Source organism: Hipposideros armiger, unplaced genomic scaffold (genome assembly GCF_001890085.2).
Source record: "Hipposideros armiger isolate ML-2016 unplaced genomic scaffold, ASM189008v1 scaffold_558, whole genome shotgun sequence".
Lineage (NCBI taxonomy): Eukaryota > Metazoa > Chordata > Mammalia > Chiroptera > Hipposideridae > Hipposideros > Hipposideros armiger.
In genome coordinates this window covers 1,028,399-1,048,403 of record NW_017731908.1, presented here as the reverse complement: position 1 = coordinate 1,048,403, position 20,005 = coordinate 1,028,399, and the positions used below count along the sequence as shown (strand labels likewise).

The following is a 20,005-nucleotide window of genomic DNA, read 5'->3' as shown; positions in this document are numbered from 1 at the left end:
AAACTACACAGTAATTTGAACAGGTAAATTTTAAATAAAAAATTCTTATTTATAATAGAGGTTGGAATGAAGTGGGACTGATCACTAATGGGCAAAGAGAACTCTATAGGACCAACAAGTACAGGGAACAGCCATGACCCATAGGGCTGAAGCTGTGCACCATGGAATGAACAAATCTGGAAAAGAGCCCCATTCTACCTGCAGGGCTGAGAGCCAGATTTAGTTGGAGAAGACGTTAATTGTGGCCCACTGATGATATTTGGAGTGCCAGGGGAAGCCATCTAGAGAGTGCCCACAGGCCACACTTGCTGGGAAATAGCTTTCTTGGATGCCAGGGTAACTGGCTATGGGGAGGTGCCTAGCCTGTGAACATGCTGCGAAGCCCCCGCTGGGATGTCAGTGGAAACCATGCAAGCTGCTAGCCCTTGCACATGACAAGCTTGCACTTGAGAAAAGCACACCAGAACCAGGAATTGAAAGCCCCTTCTTTCTATAGTGCCCCTACAGCATCCTTTACTGAGGCTTCATATCATTGTAGGCGGTAAGGGAGAAATGTTGCAATATCAGAAGCAGGCCAGTGAAGGGTGGATTTGGGGCCAGGGGGTTTCATATGTTCTGAAGATACTGTTACATTTTCTCTCATTAATATTTGATAACCGTCTTGTCCCTTTCCGTGATTTTGACTTTGAATTCTGTTTTGTTTCATGTTATTTCTACTCTTTTTAAAAATAAAGGTATAATTAACAATCTTAGTTTCAGGTATACAACATAATGATTCAATATTTGTATATATTGTGAAATGATCACAATAAATCTAGTTAACACCTGACACTATACATAGTTAATTTTTTTTCTTGTGGTGAGAACTTTTAAGATTACTTTCTTAGCAACTTTTAAATATGCAATACAGTATTATAGTAACCATGTATACAGTGTACATACTTTTGTGATATTTTGTAAGTTTTCTGTCATGTTGCTATTGACACTGTTTTTCATGTTAACAAAATGTATACAGCTTTAACGGGGGTATGCATTCCTTTACCTACATCGTAGTAAAGTGTTTTTGCCTTGCTTTTGTCATCTACTTCTACATTTTATCGTATTTAGAAGTGTTTTGGAAAGTAGGTCTTTACTCTTGATTCTATTCGTGGTTAAATTCAAGTTTTCTGTTCTTAACACATTTATCAAATCAACAGCAAAATGATTTTTAAAATTTTTTTTAACATAAGGGATACAAATGCTTTTCAGCTTTGTGTTACTGATTGAAGGCAAAATAGAAACTATAGAAAACTTAAAGTAAATTTTAGTTTTTAAAAACATTTTTTTTTCTTCTTATTTGTTGTCTTTTTCTTATTTTTATTAAATTTATTGGAGTGACATTGGTTAGTAAAATTGTATAGGTTTCAAGAGTACAATTCTACACTACATCATCTATATATTGGGTGTTCACCACCCAGAGTCTGTTCTCCTTTTATCATCATATAATTGACCCCCTTTACCCTCTTCTACCACCTCCCCCTCAATCCCCTTACCCTCTGGTAACCACTAAACTGTTGTCTGCGTCTATGAGCTCGGCCATAAGAAAAGATGAAATACTGCTTTTTGCAACAATATGGATGGATCTTGAAGTTATCATGCTAAGCAAAATAAGTCAGGCAGAAAAAAATAGAGAACCATAGGACTTCATTCATGTGGGATATAAAACTGAAAGCAGCAACAAATGAACAAGGCAAACAAATAGATTTGTTGTCTTTTAATCAGTTAGTTTTTATCTCATTCCTCCGTATTTTCTACTGTTTCGTGAACATCATGATATAGAATTTTTAAAAATGAGATACTGTGTTTCTAAAGAGAAGTGTGAAAATAAGCCACTCTTCCCTTGATCTAAATAAAGATAAAATCAAAACACGTACCTGTTTCTATAAGAGGGTATCCATTTCTCTTTATTGAAAACTGTGAAATGGATTACTTAGCTTTTAAAGGCTGTTCTTCCAGGTTCTACATTCTAAATTATTTCTCTGTACTGATAAGATTTGCAAAGAACACTCCTAGTAGCTAAGAAAAGAAATTGCCTACTAATTAGCTTCAATCAAATAAAACTAAAATATTGTTTCTGCTCAATCTTAAGTGACAGATTTCCTATGGTTTTTTTTTTCTTCCCTATCTTTCTAAAAAAGATTTTTTTTAAAAAAAGATTGAAACAGTCACACCTGCAATGCAATCTTTTTAACATCTAGGCATGAGAGAATCTTTTTCATAAATATGTTTTTGTCAATTACAGTGTTAGTTAATAAACCTTTGTCTGTTTTTCTTTGGTTAATGTCACCAGAGTATTTTTCTATTTCTTTTCTTGTTTTTCAGACATTTTAAAAAGCTAAAATATCTCTGGGTCTTTGAGATGAATGCAATGATTCATCTTCCTTCTGCAAAAGCCCTCTAATGACACAAATTAAACATTAGAAGGAAATTAAAGCACTTCAGGCACATTCAGTAACCTAACCAAAATGTCAAGTAGTCTTTATTATTCAAAATTACCTTGTTTTGTAAAGAGCGTGCCAAAAAAACCTCCGAAATTTTTACAGGTGTTTTTAATCACAGAGAACCATTCTTCTTCAGAATCTCTTAACAATCACATTGTCATACTTCTTTGTTTTCTGCCACCTGAATACAAGTTGAGCTAGTTTTTTTGTTTGTTTGTTTTTAGACATTTGTGTGAGTTCTTTTAAGATCTAGGATGAAGCAGAGGGTTTTGGGGGGTTTTCTGCATGGTGCGGGGCGGGGACTGGTGTTAGACTGAATTCCAGTTGTAATGACCACTTTGGAGGTTGAGTACAATTCAGAGCAAGCAGTTTCTCTCTGTGCCACAGATCTGTTTCCTCAGAAAAATCTCTCCTTTTCCATTTCTGTTTTGACCCCCGTGCTAGAACCAAACACTATGACTTTCCATTGCTACTGATAAAGCCTATATGGCTTCACATCTACAGAATGGAAAAGGAACAGATGCCAGCCTACCTGACATCTCCCTCTGTTCGCTGCCCCTCTTGATGTCATCTGGAGGTCTGTCAAATGATCTCCTTATTAACTAAGTACCCATAAATGCCACTTTTCTGAGAAACCTCATAGGTCAGATTCCAGTAGCTTCTCTTCCCTCCACTTAATCCCAACCACTTTGTATTCAGCAAAAACTTGGTTGCTTCCAGCAGGAACACTATCCCATCCTTTTATTCTAGTGGTAATTCAGGTTTTCTCATGTATAAATCCATTAGTCATTTTAAACTGGACATAAAATTAGAGGGTTAGGTGACCATCTGCCTGTAATCAGATTGCCATCCTGCCCAGAAGTCTGTTGGATGATCTTTTAGTAAACTAAAAATATCTCATTATTACCTTGTTACCTATTGTCTTCTAATTACACGTGTTTGTTTCAGGAGTCATTAAATAAAGCTCTAGAAGAGTTGACCAAGCAAAAAGAAGTGATAACAGCCCAAGACAATGTAATTAAAGCTAAATATGCAGAAGTGGCGAAATATAAGGAACAAAACAATGACTCTCAGCTTAAAATTAAGGAACTGGACCACAAAATCAGCAAACATAAACGGGAAACTGAAGATGCTGCTGCAAAGGCATGTTTGTGTTCATTTTTACCCGTAATCATATTTTTGCTTCTGGGTTGAAGTATTTCGATGAACTGCTAGATGAAGAACTCAGTATAAATGGCAAAACTACTGTGTAACATAATTTTGAGGCTTTACATCTATGTTAACTGCTTCTCAGCAATGCTTATTTTCACCAAATGGCACAAATGTTTTGTCTTCAAATTTAATTTCAGGTATTCATTCCCATCTACAAGATGTTTTTACCAAATATTTAGTGGTCTCCCATGGAAGTGACTGTTTTTTCTCCCCAATGTTCATAGAACTATTGCTAATGTAATAGTAGTAATAATGTATTTTCTTCACCTTATTTCAAATTGAATTTAAAGAAATATATACATAGAGGCATCTTCTAAACTTAATTGGCTCTGGGTGTTCTTATAAGGATTGGTATAGTCAATTTTTGCAGCCTCATTTGAAATCTGATGTTTTATCAAGAAGTTATCTTTTTTAGCTCATCACAGTTTTTTGATCACTCTTAAAGTTTCTTCTTTTTGTGTATCACAGTTCCTTAAGTACTTTAAAAAAAAATAACATCCTTTTGCAGAAATTCACTGCTTGGTTAAGAGGCTACATCCATGTGGTCTTAATAATTTACTTATTATGTTTTCTAACAGGTGTGTAACAATTTGGTGTCTTTTAAACTTTTTTTAGCATCATAAAAGTACAAGACATTTAACTTCAAAAAGATCAGAGCATAGAGACCAGCCTCTCTACCCTCTGAAAGAGCCATGTTAAGGTTCATTACTTGTTTTAAAGAACATTTTTTTATGGCCACATAATATCCTAATATTTTACTAGTATTGATTTCTCATTAGCCTATTCGTCTAGTATTAGTGGATTCACTGAAATATGACCAAGGCTAATATTACTAATATTGGTGATTGCTAGGGGATTTTATTCACAGTTAAGAGAGTAAAGAAAGGGATTTGCAAGTGGAAGTGGAACTGCTAAGAAGCCAAAGATTGGAATATATGCTTTATCAAATACTTGGTGCATACCAGCTAGCATCAGATACTGTGCCAGCAACTAAAGGTACAAAGATGAGGAACATGTACACAAAATACCTTCATAGAGCTTATGGATCAGCAGGGAGGATAGACCAGAAATGATCGTTTTACTTTGGAGCCAAGAGGTGAGACCATACGCAGGGAATTAATAAGGATAAACTAACAAGGACTAGGCTCTACCAGTCAGAACCACCTTCAACAATTCTAGTAGATGAAAGTCTTCCTTAAGCATTACAATTTAATTTCTTTTTATTTATAATTTAATTTTTTAAATGAACAAGTGTTTTACTGTGCCTTGTCAAAAGAAGGTGACAGGCGTGGAATCAATGTTCAGGAGTTTTTTACTTACCTAATAATTCTTTTCCAAATTATATCAGTGAGGATTCAATTTCCACAGTTTTACCAAATCTATGAGTTAAGTATTCCTATAAGAATTTTAATTTTCACAAGTTGTTTTTTGAAGCAATAGATTGAATTTGGTAAACTCTGAAGGAAGCTCATCTGACTTATGTTTTATTCTAATGGAGATACTCTACATAGATGTTGTAAAAATTCGTCTGAATTGTCTTTCTTCTAATGCTTTAGTAGTAGGAGTACCTGTATATAATCTCTTGTTCCTTGAGCCTATCCATCAGGTAAAAATATTAATACTTAGCTTTACTGTCAACAGTGAACCTCATTTTTTCAAATGAGTCATTGTGGGGTTTTTCTCCAAAGTGTTTGATTTAACAGTAAATGTTTAAGAAACTTGTTTTTAAATGTAAAATTATAAGCAATGATACATCCTTTTTTTATCGTACGTGGCTAGGTATCCAAAATGTTGAAAGATTATGACTGGATTAATGCAGAGAAACACCTCTTTGGGCTACCAAATAGCGCCTATGATTTCAAAACTAACAACCCAAAAGAAGCTGGTCAGAGACTTCAGAAGTTGCAAGAAATGAAGGAAAAACTAGGAAGAAATGTCAACATGAGAGCCATGAATGTACTGACAGAAGCTGAGGAGCGGGTGAGTCCTTTTCCTTGGAGCACCTCACCACCTTAGAACATACATCGATGGCTCTGTATGACCCTAAGGGAATATTAGGATCACCTTTTGCTCAATGGCCTTGATACTTGCTTGCTTTCTGTTTTCCTGTTCTCCCTTTTCTATTCTTTGTTTTATTTCATTCTTTTTGCATCATCAGTTGTTTATATGTTCTGTTATACCTTGAATGACTTTTCTGCTTGTTTTGCCCTTTGTTATAAACATGTTCTACTCTTATTCTTGATATAAATAAAAACAGCACTTGATCATGTTAACTCCTCACATTGCCATCATTTCTTTCACTTACCTTGAAAGGCTATGAAAATTAAGGTGCACCGCCACCTCACCAATCTACCCATAACTACTGTTTCCTTTTAACTCGAGTGTATACTGGAGCCATTGGATAAGTAATCACTGCAATTGTTACATACATAACCACTGCTTTACTGGTCTCTAAAACCAGCAGCATCTTCTCTGTTTTAGTGCCCTCGGTTACTGTATACTGTTATCCATCTCCCCTACCCTGACAAAACTTTATAAGTCTGCCACATCACTAGAGAAATCCAGAGGGCAAAGCAATCCCTATTCTTGACGGCCCCACAGGAATTAGCAGTCAGAGTAATATGCCCTATACTTTCTTGAATTCTGCAAAATTCTGTTTGAATTTGCATAATAGAGTTAGTGAGAGATTGTAAAAGTAATAATACTTAGGATGAGCTGGATTATTTTTAAGAAATTTTGCTGTAATGGGTTTTTTTTAAACTGTCATTGACATTAGTATCTACAAAGAATCTAGATCATGTTAAACACCAAACAGGCTACTAATGCACTTGTTGTGATTGCTCTGTAAAATGTTCCTGCTGGTTTTCATTTCTCCATTACAACCTGGCAATGGGTAGCATATTTGTGGGAGGAAACCATTGGTCTGAATTTGAGCTGCTTTAACATCATGAAACTTGTTCACTTTTACTTGTTTGCTTTGATTAGATAATAATAACTGAGTCTAATATTTTTTAAAAAGGAATTCACCAACTCCCATCTTCTTATCAGAAAGGAAAGCTCTTATTATTGATAAACAAATTGGCTATTGTTTTGTGTTTTGTTGTATTTTGTGTCTGTCCACATAAGAAACTACTACATGGAATTCTGCAAGGAATAAGATAAAAATGTGGAGAGGAGGTTTTTGGAGCTTGGCCATAAAGGATAGAGACAGCGACGAAACTAGCAGGACTGGCTGGAGTTTTTAAGGGATAGTTTGAGGCCTCCTTGAAATGTGAGGCTTTAGGGAAAATGTGTTAGGATTTTTTAGGAACTTGTGCTTACTCGTGGTATAATTGTCCCTTTGCAGCCTTTCTCATATTTTATTTCAGTGAATTTCTACATTAACCAGGGAATGCCACCCTGCAAATTAGATATTTGAGCTGAAACTTGAGATACCAGTTTTGTCAGAAATACAGAAAGAACTTTAGGAAGAGCAAACAGTGGGGCCATAAGGCTACAGTGAGCTTATTATGTTCAAGGAACTGAAAAAAAGACCAATGGCTAGAGCATGGGGCAGAGTGTTATGCCAAAAAGTCAGATAAATAAGGGCCAGATTATGTAGGATTTGTACACTGTGGTGAAGAATTGAGATTTTGTGTGACTGCTAAGATTGACCTTAAGAACGCATGCAGGGCTGCTTTGGAGTTTACATAGGACACACTTTCCTTTGTGCCTTGGCTACTAGGAAGATAATGGAATATTAGTGGAGTCACAATGTTTTAGGAGTCTGTTTTATAAATTCTCAATTATAGTAATTGAATTTTACACATACATGATATATTTACTTTCCTTAATTGGTTTACATTATAGCTATTAATACAGTATATGTTTTTGGTAAATGTCAGTGAACATATTTTTTTTTTTAATTTTAGCATTTTATTCCTGACTACATTCTAGAATATAAAAAATCTTACATTTTCTCAATTAAGTTTGCTTTTTATCTTACTAGTATAATGACTTGATGAAAAAGAAGAGAATTGTAGAAAATGACAAATCCAAAATACTTGCAACTATAGAAGACCTTGACCAGAAGAAAAACCAAGCCCTAAATATTGCTTGGCAAAAGGTATTTGAACCAACAAATATTATCATTTATTCAGTGTGAGGCAGAGATGAAGAATGTTGTTAATAGGTTTATACTCTTAAGATGAATGTGAAATGGCTAATTTGTGTTTGAAGGAGGCATATGCTGACATTTTAATTAAAACTATCCTTTTGGACGTTACTACCGATTTGCAATGGTAAGTTTGTGTCACTCCATCATACTTTCATAATCTACTCTGGTTTCTAAGTTATATTAAATTCCTAACTTTTGATTTCCTTGTTTTTCATTCTTACCTTGTTTGCCAGATCTGTGTTACCTTTAAAGGTGACTGTTTGTCCTCTTTCCTTCTCATGAGATCAGAGGCTCTTATGTTTGGAAGAAACCTTAGATACTGTCCAATATCTGCTTGAAACTGGAAACAGTATCACTTTCACATTGGGGAAGCTCTGATGCTTGGAAAACCTCTCTCAAGGACCCCTTCAGTTCTAACCTCCTGAATTTCTGTTGCCCAGACTCACAGATACCAAATATTAGTTCTAAGAATGTTTCTGTAGCAAGATTGGTGTGTTCTTTACCACTTACAAATTATTAATTGCAGTTCAGAATTATAAATAGTATACATTCTGTAGATTTTTAATAAAGTATTTTGTACGCATCAGATTAATAATTATGTTAACACATTAATCAGTGACTTAATTTACATAAATTATCTTAAAACAATTCCATAACTGATAGTTATTATCCCTATTTTATAGATGAAGAAACCAAAGGTTAGAAAGATGAAATGGCCTAAGATCATATAGCCAAAATTCCTAAATAGAACCAAAGTTAAAATTGCCTTTTGCTAACTGCTGTCACCCTTGTTGTTCTTTAAGAACTGGGCAATAAAACAAGTTTAGTATTCTTTTTTTACTGGACTCTTTTTTTTTTTTTAATCCCAGTTACCATTTTTGTTTTATGATAACCTGGGCAGATTTCAAGGTTCTTTACCATAATTTCTACTTTCCTGGCTGTATGTATTTGCCTCTTTAGGGTAGTTCCTTAGCCTTTTACATGGAAGTTTTCCTATATTTCCCATAACACAAGGCACATTCTCAAAAATTTTGAAAATATTTACCATGCTGTTTGGTGCTTTAACAGCCCTGTGCCTGTGGACACCTTGCCTCTTTTCCTCTTTTGAATTCTGTAGGAACTTTATTTTCAGTAACGGTAATAATTAATGCCTTTTAGTCACCTTGTTTTTTTCTGCTCTGCAACTTTCAGTGTTCCATCTTTTTAAAAATGCATGCTGGTTAAGAGCTTGCTCAAGAGTGTGAGCTCAGAGCAACAGTGGTTCTATTCCCGGCCCGAACTGAGCTGCCGCTGAGCTGCCAACAGGTGGCAGGATGGCTCAGCTAATAAATACATATAGATAGATAGATAGATAGATAGATAGATAGATAGATAGATAGATAGATAGATAGATATAGATCCACTGAGCTGCCAACAGGTGGCAGGATGGCTCAGCTAATTGGATGGATGGATGGATTGGATGAATGGATGGATGGGTGGGTGGGTGGAGGGATGGAGGGATGGATTAGATAGATGCATGCAAAAAGTTGACCCTATTATTCTGGTACATGTGGATTTAACACTGGATCTGAGAGGTTTTTTTTTCTTTTATTTTCCCCATGATTCCTAGATTTAGTGCTCGTACAAATATTTCCTTTAAACTGATTTTTTTTTCAATTTTCAAGGTTCTCTCAAAGCAAGTAAATTTATTAAGTGCTTATTATATGTCATGCACTGTTCTCATATTTTCTCATTTATTCCCCACAATAACCTAATGAGGTATAGGTATTATCAGCATTACTCATATATACTTCTTTCTGGCTTCAAGCATACTTGATTCACAAAGCCAGAGTAGTTTAGGCACTGGTTGCATTTTTGTTTCCTTCTTAGCCTCACTGGATTTTCAGAATTTGATTATGTTTCATCTTTATATCTGTCCATGAATATAATTTATTTTCTATCTAAGACACGCCTATATTCTTCTCTGCCCATTAACTCATAAGTTACTTTTTCTTTTTCCCCTTTAGAGGAATTTCTACATTAGGTTCATGGTCATGTTCAGGGTTTAGCAGCATTCTGCTGTCTTAGTTCTGAGCTGCCTGTCCAAAAATTTAAAGAAAGGATGTTTATAAATACTGGGCTATCTTCCATCTTGACCAAAAGAGATAGTCGTCCTCTTGATATTGAGATGAACCTTGCTCAGCTCTGGAAATCTATCCCATATAAAATTAGGACCTGCATCCTCTGTGTAGGCAGGATATTACTAAGCATGTGTGCTGTTGCTCTTTAAATGTGTATTCTTTAGTAAGTCTATATTCAAGAACATTGCTTATGTCTAGTAGATTTTCTTATTACTACAAATACTCATAAAAAGTACATTTGCACTTGAATCTTGTACTTGAATTTGGAGATTTCTCTAGAGAACATGGCTGTGTGTTGTGTGTGTATATACACTCTCAAATTTGTCTGCTGCACTCTAAGATTATTAGTCATGTCTTTGAGAACAGATGGCTGAATTCTCAAAGCACTGATTAAGTGTGTATGAACAAAAACTACCCAATTACAGGCTAGAATATTGGCCCTAAATCTCTGTAATCTCCTTCTGTGGCTTGGTGGGGATAGGCCAAATAGTTTCTTTAGCTTTTTTCTTTTTGGGTCCAATCCTGTTTCTGTCCCCTGACACCTTAACTTCTTTGGCTATTAGAAGGAGCATATAAAAAGAACAAGTCAACACCTTGAACAGATCTGGTTGTTTGATTCCATGCCTCTTTTTCTCCTAGAGTCACCCTGATCATCTTAGGTTTTTTAAGGTTGGCTGTAAACCACAGACACATCTTACCATATCAATAAATAGAAAACAAGTTTTATAAGGGAACGTTTTATAGCAAAAGTTTTTGTTTGGTTTTTGCTTCTTCAACTGGAAGTTGAGTCTTCTATATTATACAATTGTGTGTCTGTGAGGATTCCTGCAGTTACAATAACGACCTAAAAAACTATCAAAACTCCAGGGTAAAGTCAGAGGTATAGCCTCTAATCCCCTCTAGAGATTAGAGTAGGGCTCAGTAAACTATTTCTGTAAAGGTACAAATAGTTTTTCTTTTTGGTTTTGTGATTTAGTCTCTGTTGCAACTACTAGACTCTATTATTGTAGTTCTAGCAGCCATGGGCAATGCATAATGAATGGTATAGCCAGATTTGTCACATGGGCCATAATTTACCAACCTCTGAGTCAGAGTAACAAACAACAAAATGCACTACTGCCTTGCATATACATACACATGACAACATTTGATTCTTTTTGGAAATATGATATTTAATATCATTTTTTTGCCCAGGTGAACAAGGACTTTGGGTCTATTTTTTCTACTCTTTTGCCTGGTGCTAATGCTATGCTTGCACCACCAGAGGGGCAAACTGTACTGGATGGTCTGGAGTTCAAGGTTGCCTTAGGAAATACTTGGAAAGAAAACCTAACTGAACTTAGTGGTGGTCAGAGGTGAGTAATCCCTTAGGTATATTATAATTCCTCATTCCTTATATTATAATCTATGATCTCATTGCCTCCCAATTTTACTTCAGTTTTGCTTTGCTTAGCTCTCTGTGCATGTAGAATTTAAGGAGCCTTATATGTAACACTATATATTTTAGTTAAAACAGCTTGATTAAAACAGTAGGCAGCAAAGGAGATGTAAGGATAAGTATCTAGAAAACTAGACAAAATTTTTGAAAAACATTTGTTTTCAGACATTGGAAAATGAGTAGCCCAGGAGTATGCACCTGAGAGAAAGAAAACAAAAGTGCTGTGAGCCCATTGTTTACCCCAGTTTCTCCCTAGGAACAATTTCTGGACTGCAGATGCAGGGAGGGAAACCCACACAAAGCCCAGTAGTCCACTAAATTAAGGAAACAAATTAGAATTTTGGGAGGCCCCAGTGAGCTACACCTCAGTGTTAGGTCTTTACAATCCCTGAAGTGAAGCTACTGGAGACACACGTTAGCAATGTTAATTGTAGGCCGTGAAGAGATCAAGCTGATCTGCACGTAACTTAATTGTTTAAGAGCAAAGCCCAACACTCTTTAAAGAAAGACAAAATTGAGAATCTGAACATATAGTGTCCAGCATATAATAAAAAATTACTAGATAAAAATCAAGAAATGGCCCATAACCTAGAGAAAAATCAATCAATGGAAACAGACCTAGAAATGACAGGTGATAAAATTAGCAGATAAGGGAGGTAATGAGTTACATTAACTATTTCCAAGAATTACAAGAAATAAAGAATTTAATGAGAGAATGGAAACTGAAAAAGTATCAAGTGAAACTTCTAGAGATAAAAACATATACCTGAAAGGAAAAGGTCACTGCATGAGATTAACAGCAGATTAAACAATGTAAAAGAAAGATGAGTGAATTTGAAGACATAGCAATAGAACCTATTCAAGCTGAACTGAGAAACACAAGTGTAAAAAACAAGTAGAGCTTCAGTGACCTATGGGATGCTATCATGCAGTGTAACATACATGTAATTGGAGTTCCAAAAGGAGAAAAAGAGGCAAAAGAGAAAAAAACTTGAAGAAATATGGCCCCAGATTTTCCAAACTTGATGAGTTCTATAAACCTACAACTTGATTTCCATGAACCTCAGATAGGATAAACCATATACCACACACATAATAATCAGCAAGTCATGCCATATAAAATTGCTGTGATTTTATATGCCTGTGATTAGAAAAAAAATCTTAAAAGCAGCCAGAGGTAAAAAGGCATGTTACGGTGCCAAGGAACAAAGGTAAGAATGACTTTAGAGTTCTCCAAAAACTATGCAGGCCAGAAGTCTGGAACATCTGTAAAGTAAGTGCTAAAAGAAAAATGTGTCAACTCAAAATTCGGTGTCTAATAGAAGTAGTCTACAGATTAAAGACAATATAAATATATTTTTTTTAAAAAACAAAAGCTGGAAGAATTTGATCCCAGCAGGATTGTACAGGTTCAGGAAGTTGTCAGGTGAAAGGAAAGTGGTACCAGATAGAAAGTTAGACCCACATAAAGGAATAAGCCAAGAGTGCTGGAAATAGCATGCTCTGGGCTTTAGGGAAGTTGCTCCCAGCCTTACACAGTGATTCAGACCATCAGCATACTGAGAGCAACTTAGAAGGTCATGTGGCCTAACTCTGTACCTGCCGAGAGCCAAATAATTAAAACCCGTAAGAGAAAATTATGAATGTTTACATAATTGAATACAGTTATTAATTCCCTCCCCCCCCCTTGCAGGATGTACAGTCCATAGTCCTTGAATTGCTCTCATGTGCCCTGTAATGCCATCATGTAATTCTTCTCTTATGTACATAGAAAATACTAAGACCGGCTCATTTCTCTTATGAAGTCCTTTGTCATTTTTATGAGTAGAATAGCAGCCCATTCTATATTTTTCTTTATTGATAAAATTCTTAAATATGTTGAGTCTAAAAGACAATTCCCACTGCCTTTTAACCAAAATTGGATTTCACAATTTAGATCCCTGTATCTTTAACCATTTTTGCCAAAGTCCTAGGAAAAGTTTTGAGGAAAATAGAAAATATATGCTTATTTTCTTACTGAGACCTAAAAGTTATCACCATAATTAAGATGACAAAATTATTTGTAGATATACCACTATCCAGCAAAGTCATTTTAACTCTTCATGAGATTTGTTTCTGAATGAGGAAGTTTAAAGCTCAATCCCTTAAAAGTTTGGCACAGAAAGCAAATGAAAAATATTAATAATTTTGTGTTGCTTGAATGACCTCAGCTACCCTCTATAGAAGCATATTTCATTGTTTATTTTTTTTATTGTACTGTTTCATTCATTTCCTTCACCAGAAATTTTGGTTTCACCCTCCTAGCCCCCTTCCACTTGTATACACGTTTTGTTTTTCCACTTATATGTTTCTTAATAAATACCCTTTTGGAATGCAGTAAGCATTACATTAACAATTTAGTGCTGCATACCAGGAGATAATTGAAGTTACCAAATAAGTGTGTGACAAATGTTGTTTTAATTTTTATTCTAATGTTGAATAATTACAGTTTGCATTGAAATAAACAAGGCTTTTTTATAAACTTTAAGAAAAAAATGTTACAAGAATTATGATTCTTCATACCAGAATAGAATGAAAATAGCTAAAGGGAATGGTTAGCTAGACGAGAACAGAAAAAGGACTACAGAATCTTCACAGTAAATGTAACAACAAATTTTAAATAAGGTATGTTAGTCAGGATTCTCCAGAGAAAAGAACCAGTAGGATATACATGCATAAGATAGGATATATATGAAGAGATTTATTACAAGGAATTGGCTGATTTTATTCTGGAGGATGAGACGCCCCACAATTTGCTGTCTGCAAACTAGAGACCCAGGAAAGCCAGTAGTTGTATAATTCAGTCTGAATATGAAGACCTGAGAACCACGAGCACCGAGGGCAGAATATCCATGTCCCAACTCAAGCAATACGGCAAGAAGGGATGAATTCTCCCCTCTGCCCTTTTTTACTGTTCAGGCCTCAGTGGATTGAATGCTGTCTGCCCACATTGGGAAGGGCAAACTGCATTACTGACTCTTCCAATTCAAATGCTAATTTCATCCAGAAACACCCTCACAGACACACCCAGAAATAGTGTTCAGCCAACCAAATATCTGGGTACCCCATGACTCAGTCAAGTCACATAACGATTGCTTAAACTTTTAACACTGAAGTATTTAGGGTAATGGGCCATAATCAATTGAACATACTCAAATGGTGCCAATAAAAAAATGGATAGAGTGCGCACACGTGGATGCATACATACATAGTCCAAATTTGAAAGAGGGCACCTAAACCAGTTACACTGTTACCAACACAATAGCTGTTAATGTTAAGTATACAGCCCTCACTCACCTGCTGCCTAGTCCTCTAATAAGCAAATGGGAAGGAAAGAGAAAACTGTTAACACGAGTATGAGCTTTTCTTAAGGATGGTGCCAAATACAATATCCTGATTATTTGACTGGAAAGAAGAACATAAGCCTGTTCTTTTAAAAATAAGACTCATAGAAGAGAGGAAAAATGGAAAGCTAAAATTTAAAAAAAAAAACATTCTAATACAAGTGCTGAAGTTTGAAACTTCAGACTTTTTTTCCTACAACTACCTTTTAGCTAAATCTGTACTATTCATAATATAATAAAATAACAGGATAGCAGATTTACTTCAGTGTTTTGGTAAAAAGTGGTCAAGTTTTGACAGTTTTTTTCCCCACCTTCTTTTCTTAGGTCTTTAGTGGCTTTGTCATTAATACTGTCCATGCTCCTTTTCAAACCTGCTCCGATTTACATCCTGGATGAGGTCGATGCAGCCTTGGATCTTTCTCATACCCAAAATATTGGCCAGATGCTGCGTACTCATTTCACACATTCTCAGGTAAGAGTCAGTGTCTTTATAAAACAGTTTTTAAAAGGCCTCAGTAACAGTATTTGTTTTTCTAAAACTATTCTTTAGCAGTCATCATTATTAATAAGATATTTAAAATGGAGGAGTACTAAGGCATTGTGTATTTCTTTAAATATATACTTATTTTCATATGGATTTAGAATAGAAAGAGGGTTTAGTCTCCTATTAAAGAGAAAACCAAACATCACAATTGTTGATTGTAGCATGAGGGAGAATCTAATTTTTTTTCATAATTTGGAATTCACTTAGGGTTAAATATAATTACTATTCTAGCTAGCCTCCAGAAGATGCACAGTTTAACCAGGAATGTTTCCGGGATAGGCCTATGTGTCAGAGCTTCGTGAGGCACCTGGCGGAATACTCCTCTCATTTTCCCTGGCTAGGAAGTAGAGAAAGCATAGTTTGTTTGAACTGGGCTGCCAAATATGGTTGTATAGAAATGCATTATGCAACTCTGAGGCGCTTCACTTATCACAGGTATCATAGGCTGTGTTTATTGTGGTGGTTTTTGAGCAGACAGCAGTGAAGGGGTACCTGTTGTTAATTATACAAATACAAATGTTCCATTTCAGCTAGTGGTAGTGCTGTAGGAACTAGAAGCCTTTTTGGTATTAAAATATCAGAGGGAAATATCTCACCAGGACATTTAGAGCTAGCAACAAAGCAGTGATGCCAGCTGCAGAAGAAAGCAGCAAGCAGTCAACCAGCAGGAAGTAGTAAGCTTGGGTAATGAAGCACTCGAGAGACTTCTGAAACCAAATATGGAAAGCTAGAATTCACTTAGGTGTCTAATGTTATAACTGTTTATCTGCATTTGAGGATGTGTATTTGCTTGGAGTTGAGCATTTAAAGAAATTACAAAATCAAAATATCACCAAATAGTTCTTTAACCCCAGTATAAAAAAAAAAGGAGTGAACCTCTTCAAGGATATTACAAAAGGTTTTTTTAATGCTTTTTTTCTTTTTCCCTTAAGTTCATTGTGGTGTCTCTTAAAGAAGGTATGTTCAACAATGCAAACGTCCTTTTCAAAACTAAGTTTGTGGACGGTGTTTCTACAGTAGCCAGATTTACTCAATGTCAAAACGGAAAACCTCCAAAGGAAACCAAATCCAAGGCAAAAGGACCCAAATGATCACATGTGGAAGTTGTAAAAGTACAAATGTCCTCTTCAGCTTGACACGTTTTTTAAACAAACTTTTTAAGAACTTGGGATTTCTCTAATTTGTTTATATAAAAGTTTAATGTTATTTTGTTACTTAATCTATATTTTCCCTTCCTTTATATAATCACTTATAAATGAGCATCGATTCCTTTTTTCTTACAGTGTAACTATTGCCTAATTACTGTGATTGTGATTTTATGTGTGTCATCAGTTATTTTTCTTACACAAGTCTTTTATATGTTAGGGAGCCCGAGATACCTGGTTGGTGGTAAATTCTGTTTGTAAAAGCAAAAATACAAAGAAACATGAAGTTAACTTACAGGATAAATATAGCTGATAATCAGCTTTTGGTTTAATTGCTAAGGTAATATTAGTGTTTTTCTATTGCTGATAAAGTTATTCAAGTAAGAAGGAATTATAAAGCAAGGAGTTGGACCAACAAAGGGAACACAAGAAAAGCTATTAGGCAGGCACTGAGCTATTTGTGGCTAGTTCCTTGAGGACACAATGCTAGATCCCTGATTTAGACTCGGATGACAGAAATCTTTCAGAATCTGTTTACCATTTTATGATGTTTGAATATCATGTTTCTATATGCTTAGTAATTGGTCTATGCAGTGTTTTTTTAAAATCTTTATGAATATTTCAGTAGAAGCTTGGGGAAAGGTATGTTGCATGCTGTTGCTCCCTGCTGCAAGTTTATCTGAAGTCACCTAATATTTTCAGATTGTCAGCTTTTCACAGTCCAATCAGTAACAGTCTGTTGGTGAACGAGAATGTAGGTGCCAGCAGACCGAACCAAATTTATCATTTTCCTTCAGTCTGATATATGTTTAAGTAAATTAGATCCATCTGTTCTACCAAAAGGACTCAGAATTTGATGATTATTATGTTTTTTAATGTCTTTTTAGTTCAAAAAAATAAAGTTCTTTTAAGAACTCAAAAGATTATGCTAACGAACACCATAAGAATAGGTATTAGTTTTTCTAGGTATATCCCCAGAATACGGTCTCCAGTCTCTGAATCTTGAGAGCTCTGACACGGTCTAATCTGATCACCACTGTGCTTTTTTGACCCCATATCCCTTCTCTCTCTCATACTTCCATTTTAGTTCCTTTGTGTTACGTTTTCCCTGATCTGTGCTCACACTTATTGGCCCTGGGTTTAACATTTCTCACTCTGCATTCTCATACACGTGAGGGTATCAAATAACACCCAAGTAACCAATATTATGGGTCACATGGGAAAGGATTGACTGGAATTAGTTCTGTCTACTGTGGAGGTGAGGGAGACAAAAGCTGTAAGTGCTGAGTTACAGGAAGCCTCAGAGCACATATAACAGACATAAGTTGGGTTTTTTTCTTTCAAATGTATTGCAAACTGTTTGCCAAAACAGTGATAGCAATTTACACTGTCACCAATATGGTATACCTGTTTGACCACAATCTAGTCAGCACTGGCTGTTAATTTTAATACTTCTGATTTACTAGGTTTAAGATGGTACTTCTTAACTAGCGTTTTATAAATAACTTGTGGGATTGAATATTTTGCCATTATGTACTAAACTTATTTCCTCTGCTACAAATGTTCTACTTGTTTGCTTTCCAAATTTTTGTCTTATCCTTGTATATAATTTTGCTCTTTGAAAAATATTAAATTTTTATGAATAATGTTGTCATTCTTTGATTAGAGGGAAGACATTAAGAGGAATGGGGACATTTATTTCACACACCTGCAGTCATATGAGTAACATCTATTTAGCTCTTTCTATATTTCAGACACTAGTCTCACTTGCATGTATTTTCACAGTTAATCCATTAAATTCAGTGAGGTAAGTACTGTTATCAGCATTATTAATTGAGGAAACTGAATTGAGCAGAGAAGTTAAGAAAGTTGCCCACAGCAATAATATAGTTAGTGAGTGGCAGAGCCAAGATACAAATCTTGGCAGTTGGTCTCCAGAACCTATGGTAACACTACCTCTCTGACAGCTTAAACATTTGTAGTTATTGTACATAATACATTTAAGAGATACCTGGATGAGCAAGATGCACAACATATGAAAATATCTTTAAAAAGAACCTCAAACATTTGAAGAGGATTTCTTGTGGTTTTGTTTGGGCAGTTCAGGTGCCCCAACAGCAAATGCAAAGCATAGATGTGACAATCCTCTTCTACGGTGGTGCAATAACCTAAAGGCCCATATCCCACACTCATGTCATCTTCAGCCCAGGCAGTTTTGTTTCTTTTTGATCTGTGTGCCTTTTGTTTCCTTTTCTCACTTCACTGACTTGAACTTCTAGCACTGTGTTGTATAAGAGTGATAAGAACTGGCCTCTTTGCCTTTTTCCCAAAATTAAGAGGAAAGCATTCAGTCTTACACCGCTGAGTATAATGTTAGCTGTAGGCTTTTTGACAGATGTTCATTATCAAGTTAAAGAAGTTTCCTTCTATTCCTAGTTTGATCATGGTTTTGTCATGGGTGGGTGTTGAATTTTGTCAAATGCTTTTTCTGCATTGATTGATTGCTATGATCATGTAACTTCTATTACTAGTCTGTTAGTATTCTGAATTACATTGCCTGATTTTTGAATGTTAAACCAATCTTGTATCCCTGGAATAAACGCCATTTGGCATGATGTATAATTCTTTTTATGTGTTGTTGGATTCAATTTGCTAATAGTTTGCTCATGATTTCTGTGTATATTCATGAGGGTCATTGATCCCTTTAAGTCCCTTTTTTTTCCCCCCCTACTGCCTTTATTTGGTTTTAGGCAGTACTAGCTTTATAAAATGAATTGGGAAATGTTTTCAATTTTTCAGAGTGCATTTCTAAATTTCCAAATACTTGGGGATTTTCCAGATAGCTTTCTCTTACTGATTTCTAGTTTAATTTTGATATGGTCAGGGATAATACTTTGTATCATTTCAATTTTTAACAAATTGTTACAAAACAATAGATTTAAATGCTTCTATTAGAAAAGAAAGGTACAAATTTAATTGCCTAAGGTTCTACCTTAATCTATATTTTAGATAAATAAGAACAAAGTAAACCCAAATTAAATAAGTGGAAATAATAAAAGGTAGAAATCAACAATATATAAGACAAAAACAATGGAGAATATGGATGAAACCAACATCTAGTTCTCAAAAAGAGTAACAACATTGAAGTATCTCTAATAGGCCAATCAAGTGAACCAGAGAAGTTATAAAGCACTCATATCAGGAATGAAAGAAGAGTTGCCACTGGATCTTACCTAAATTAAAAGGATACAAAATTATGACCATTTTTATGCTAATTCAACAACTTGGCCAAAATGGAAAAATTATTAGAAAACTGATATAAAACCTGAACAGCCTCACATCTATTAAGGCAGTTGCAGTTATTAAATATCTCCCTACAAAGAAAACTCCATTTCCTATGGTTTCACTTGTAAATTTTGCTCTTCAAGGACACCAGTCTTTCAGAAAATGGAGGGGAAGGGAACAATTCTTGTTTTTTTAAGGCCAGTGTTCTAATTCTAAAACGACAAAAACATTACAAAACAAGA

General features: G+C 35.1%; 1 protein-coding gene across 1 annotated transcript in view; it reads left to right on the top strand.

Moving 5' to 3' along the window:
* SMC2 (structural maintenance of chromosomes 2) overlaps positions 1 to 19,083 on the top strand; it is a 53,431-nt gene extending 34,348 nt beyond the window's left edge. The window contains exons 18-23 of the mRNA XM_019623692.1: positions 3,429 to 3,623; positions 5,472 to 5,672; positions 7,681 to 7,797; positions 11,163 to 11,323; positions 15,114 to 15,261; positions 16,266 to 19,083. Of these exons, the coding sequence (XP_019479237.1) occupies positions 3,429 to 3,623; positions 5,472 to 5,672; positions 7,681 to 7,797; positions 11,163 to 11,323; positions 15,114 to 15,261; positions 16,266 to 16,424 (981 nt within the window). The 3' untranslated portion in view covers positions 16,425 to 19,083. The remainder of the gene's footprint in view (positions 1 to 3,428; positions 3,624 to 5,471; positions 5,673 to 7,680; positions 7,798 to 11,162; positions 11,324 to 15,113; positions 15,262 to 16,265) is intronic.
* Positions 19,084 to 20,005: the final 922 nt, after the last annotated feature.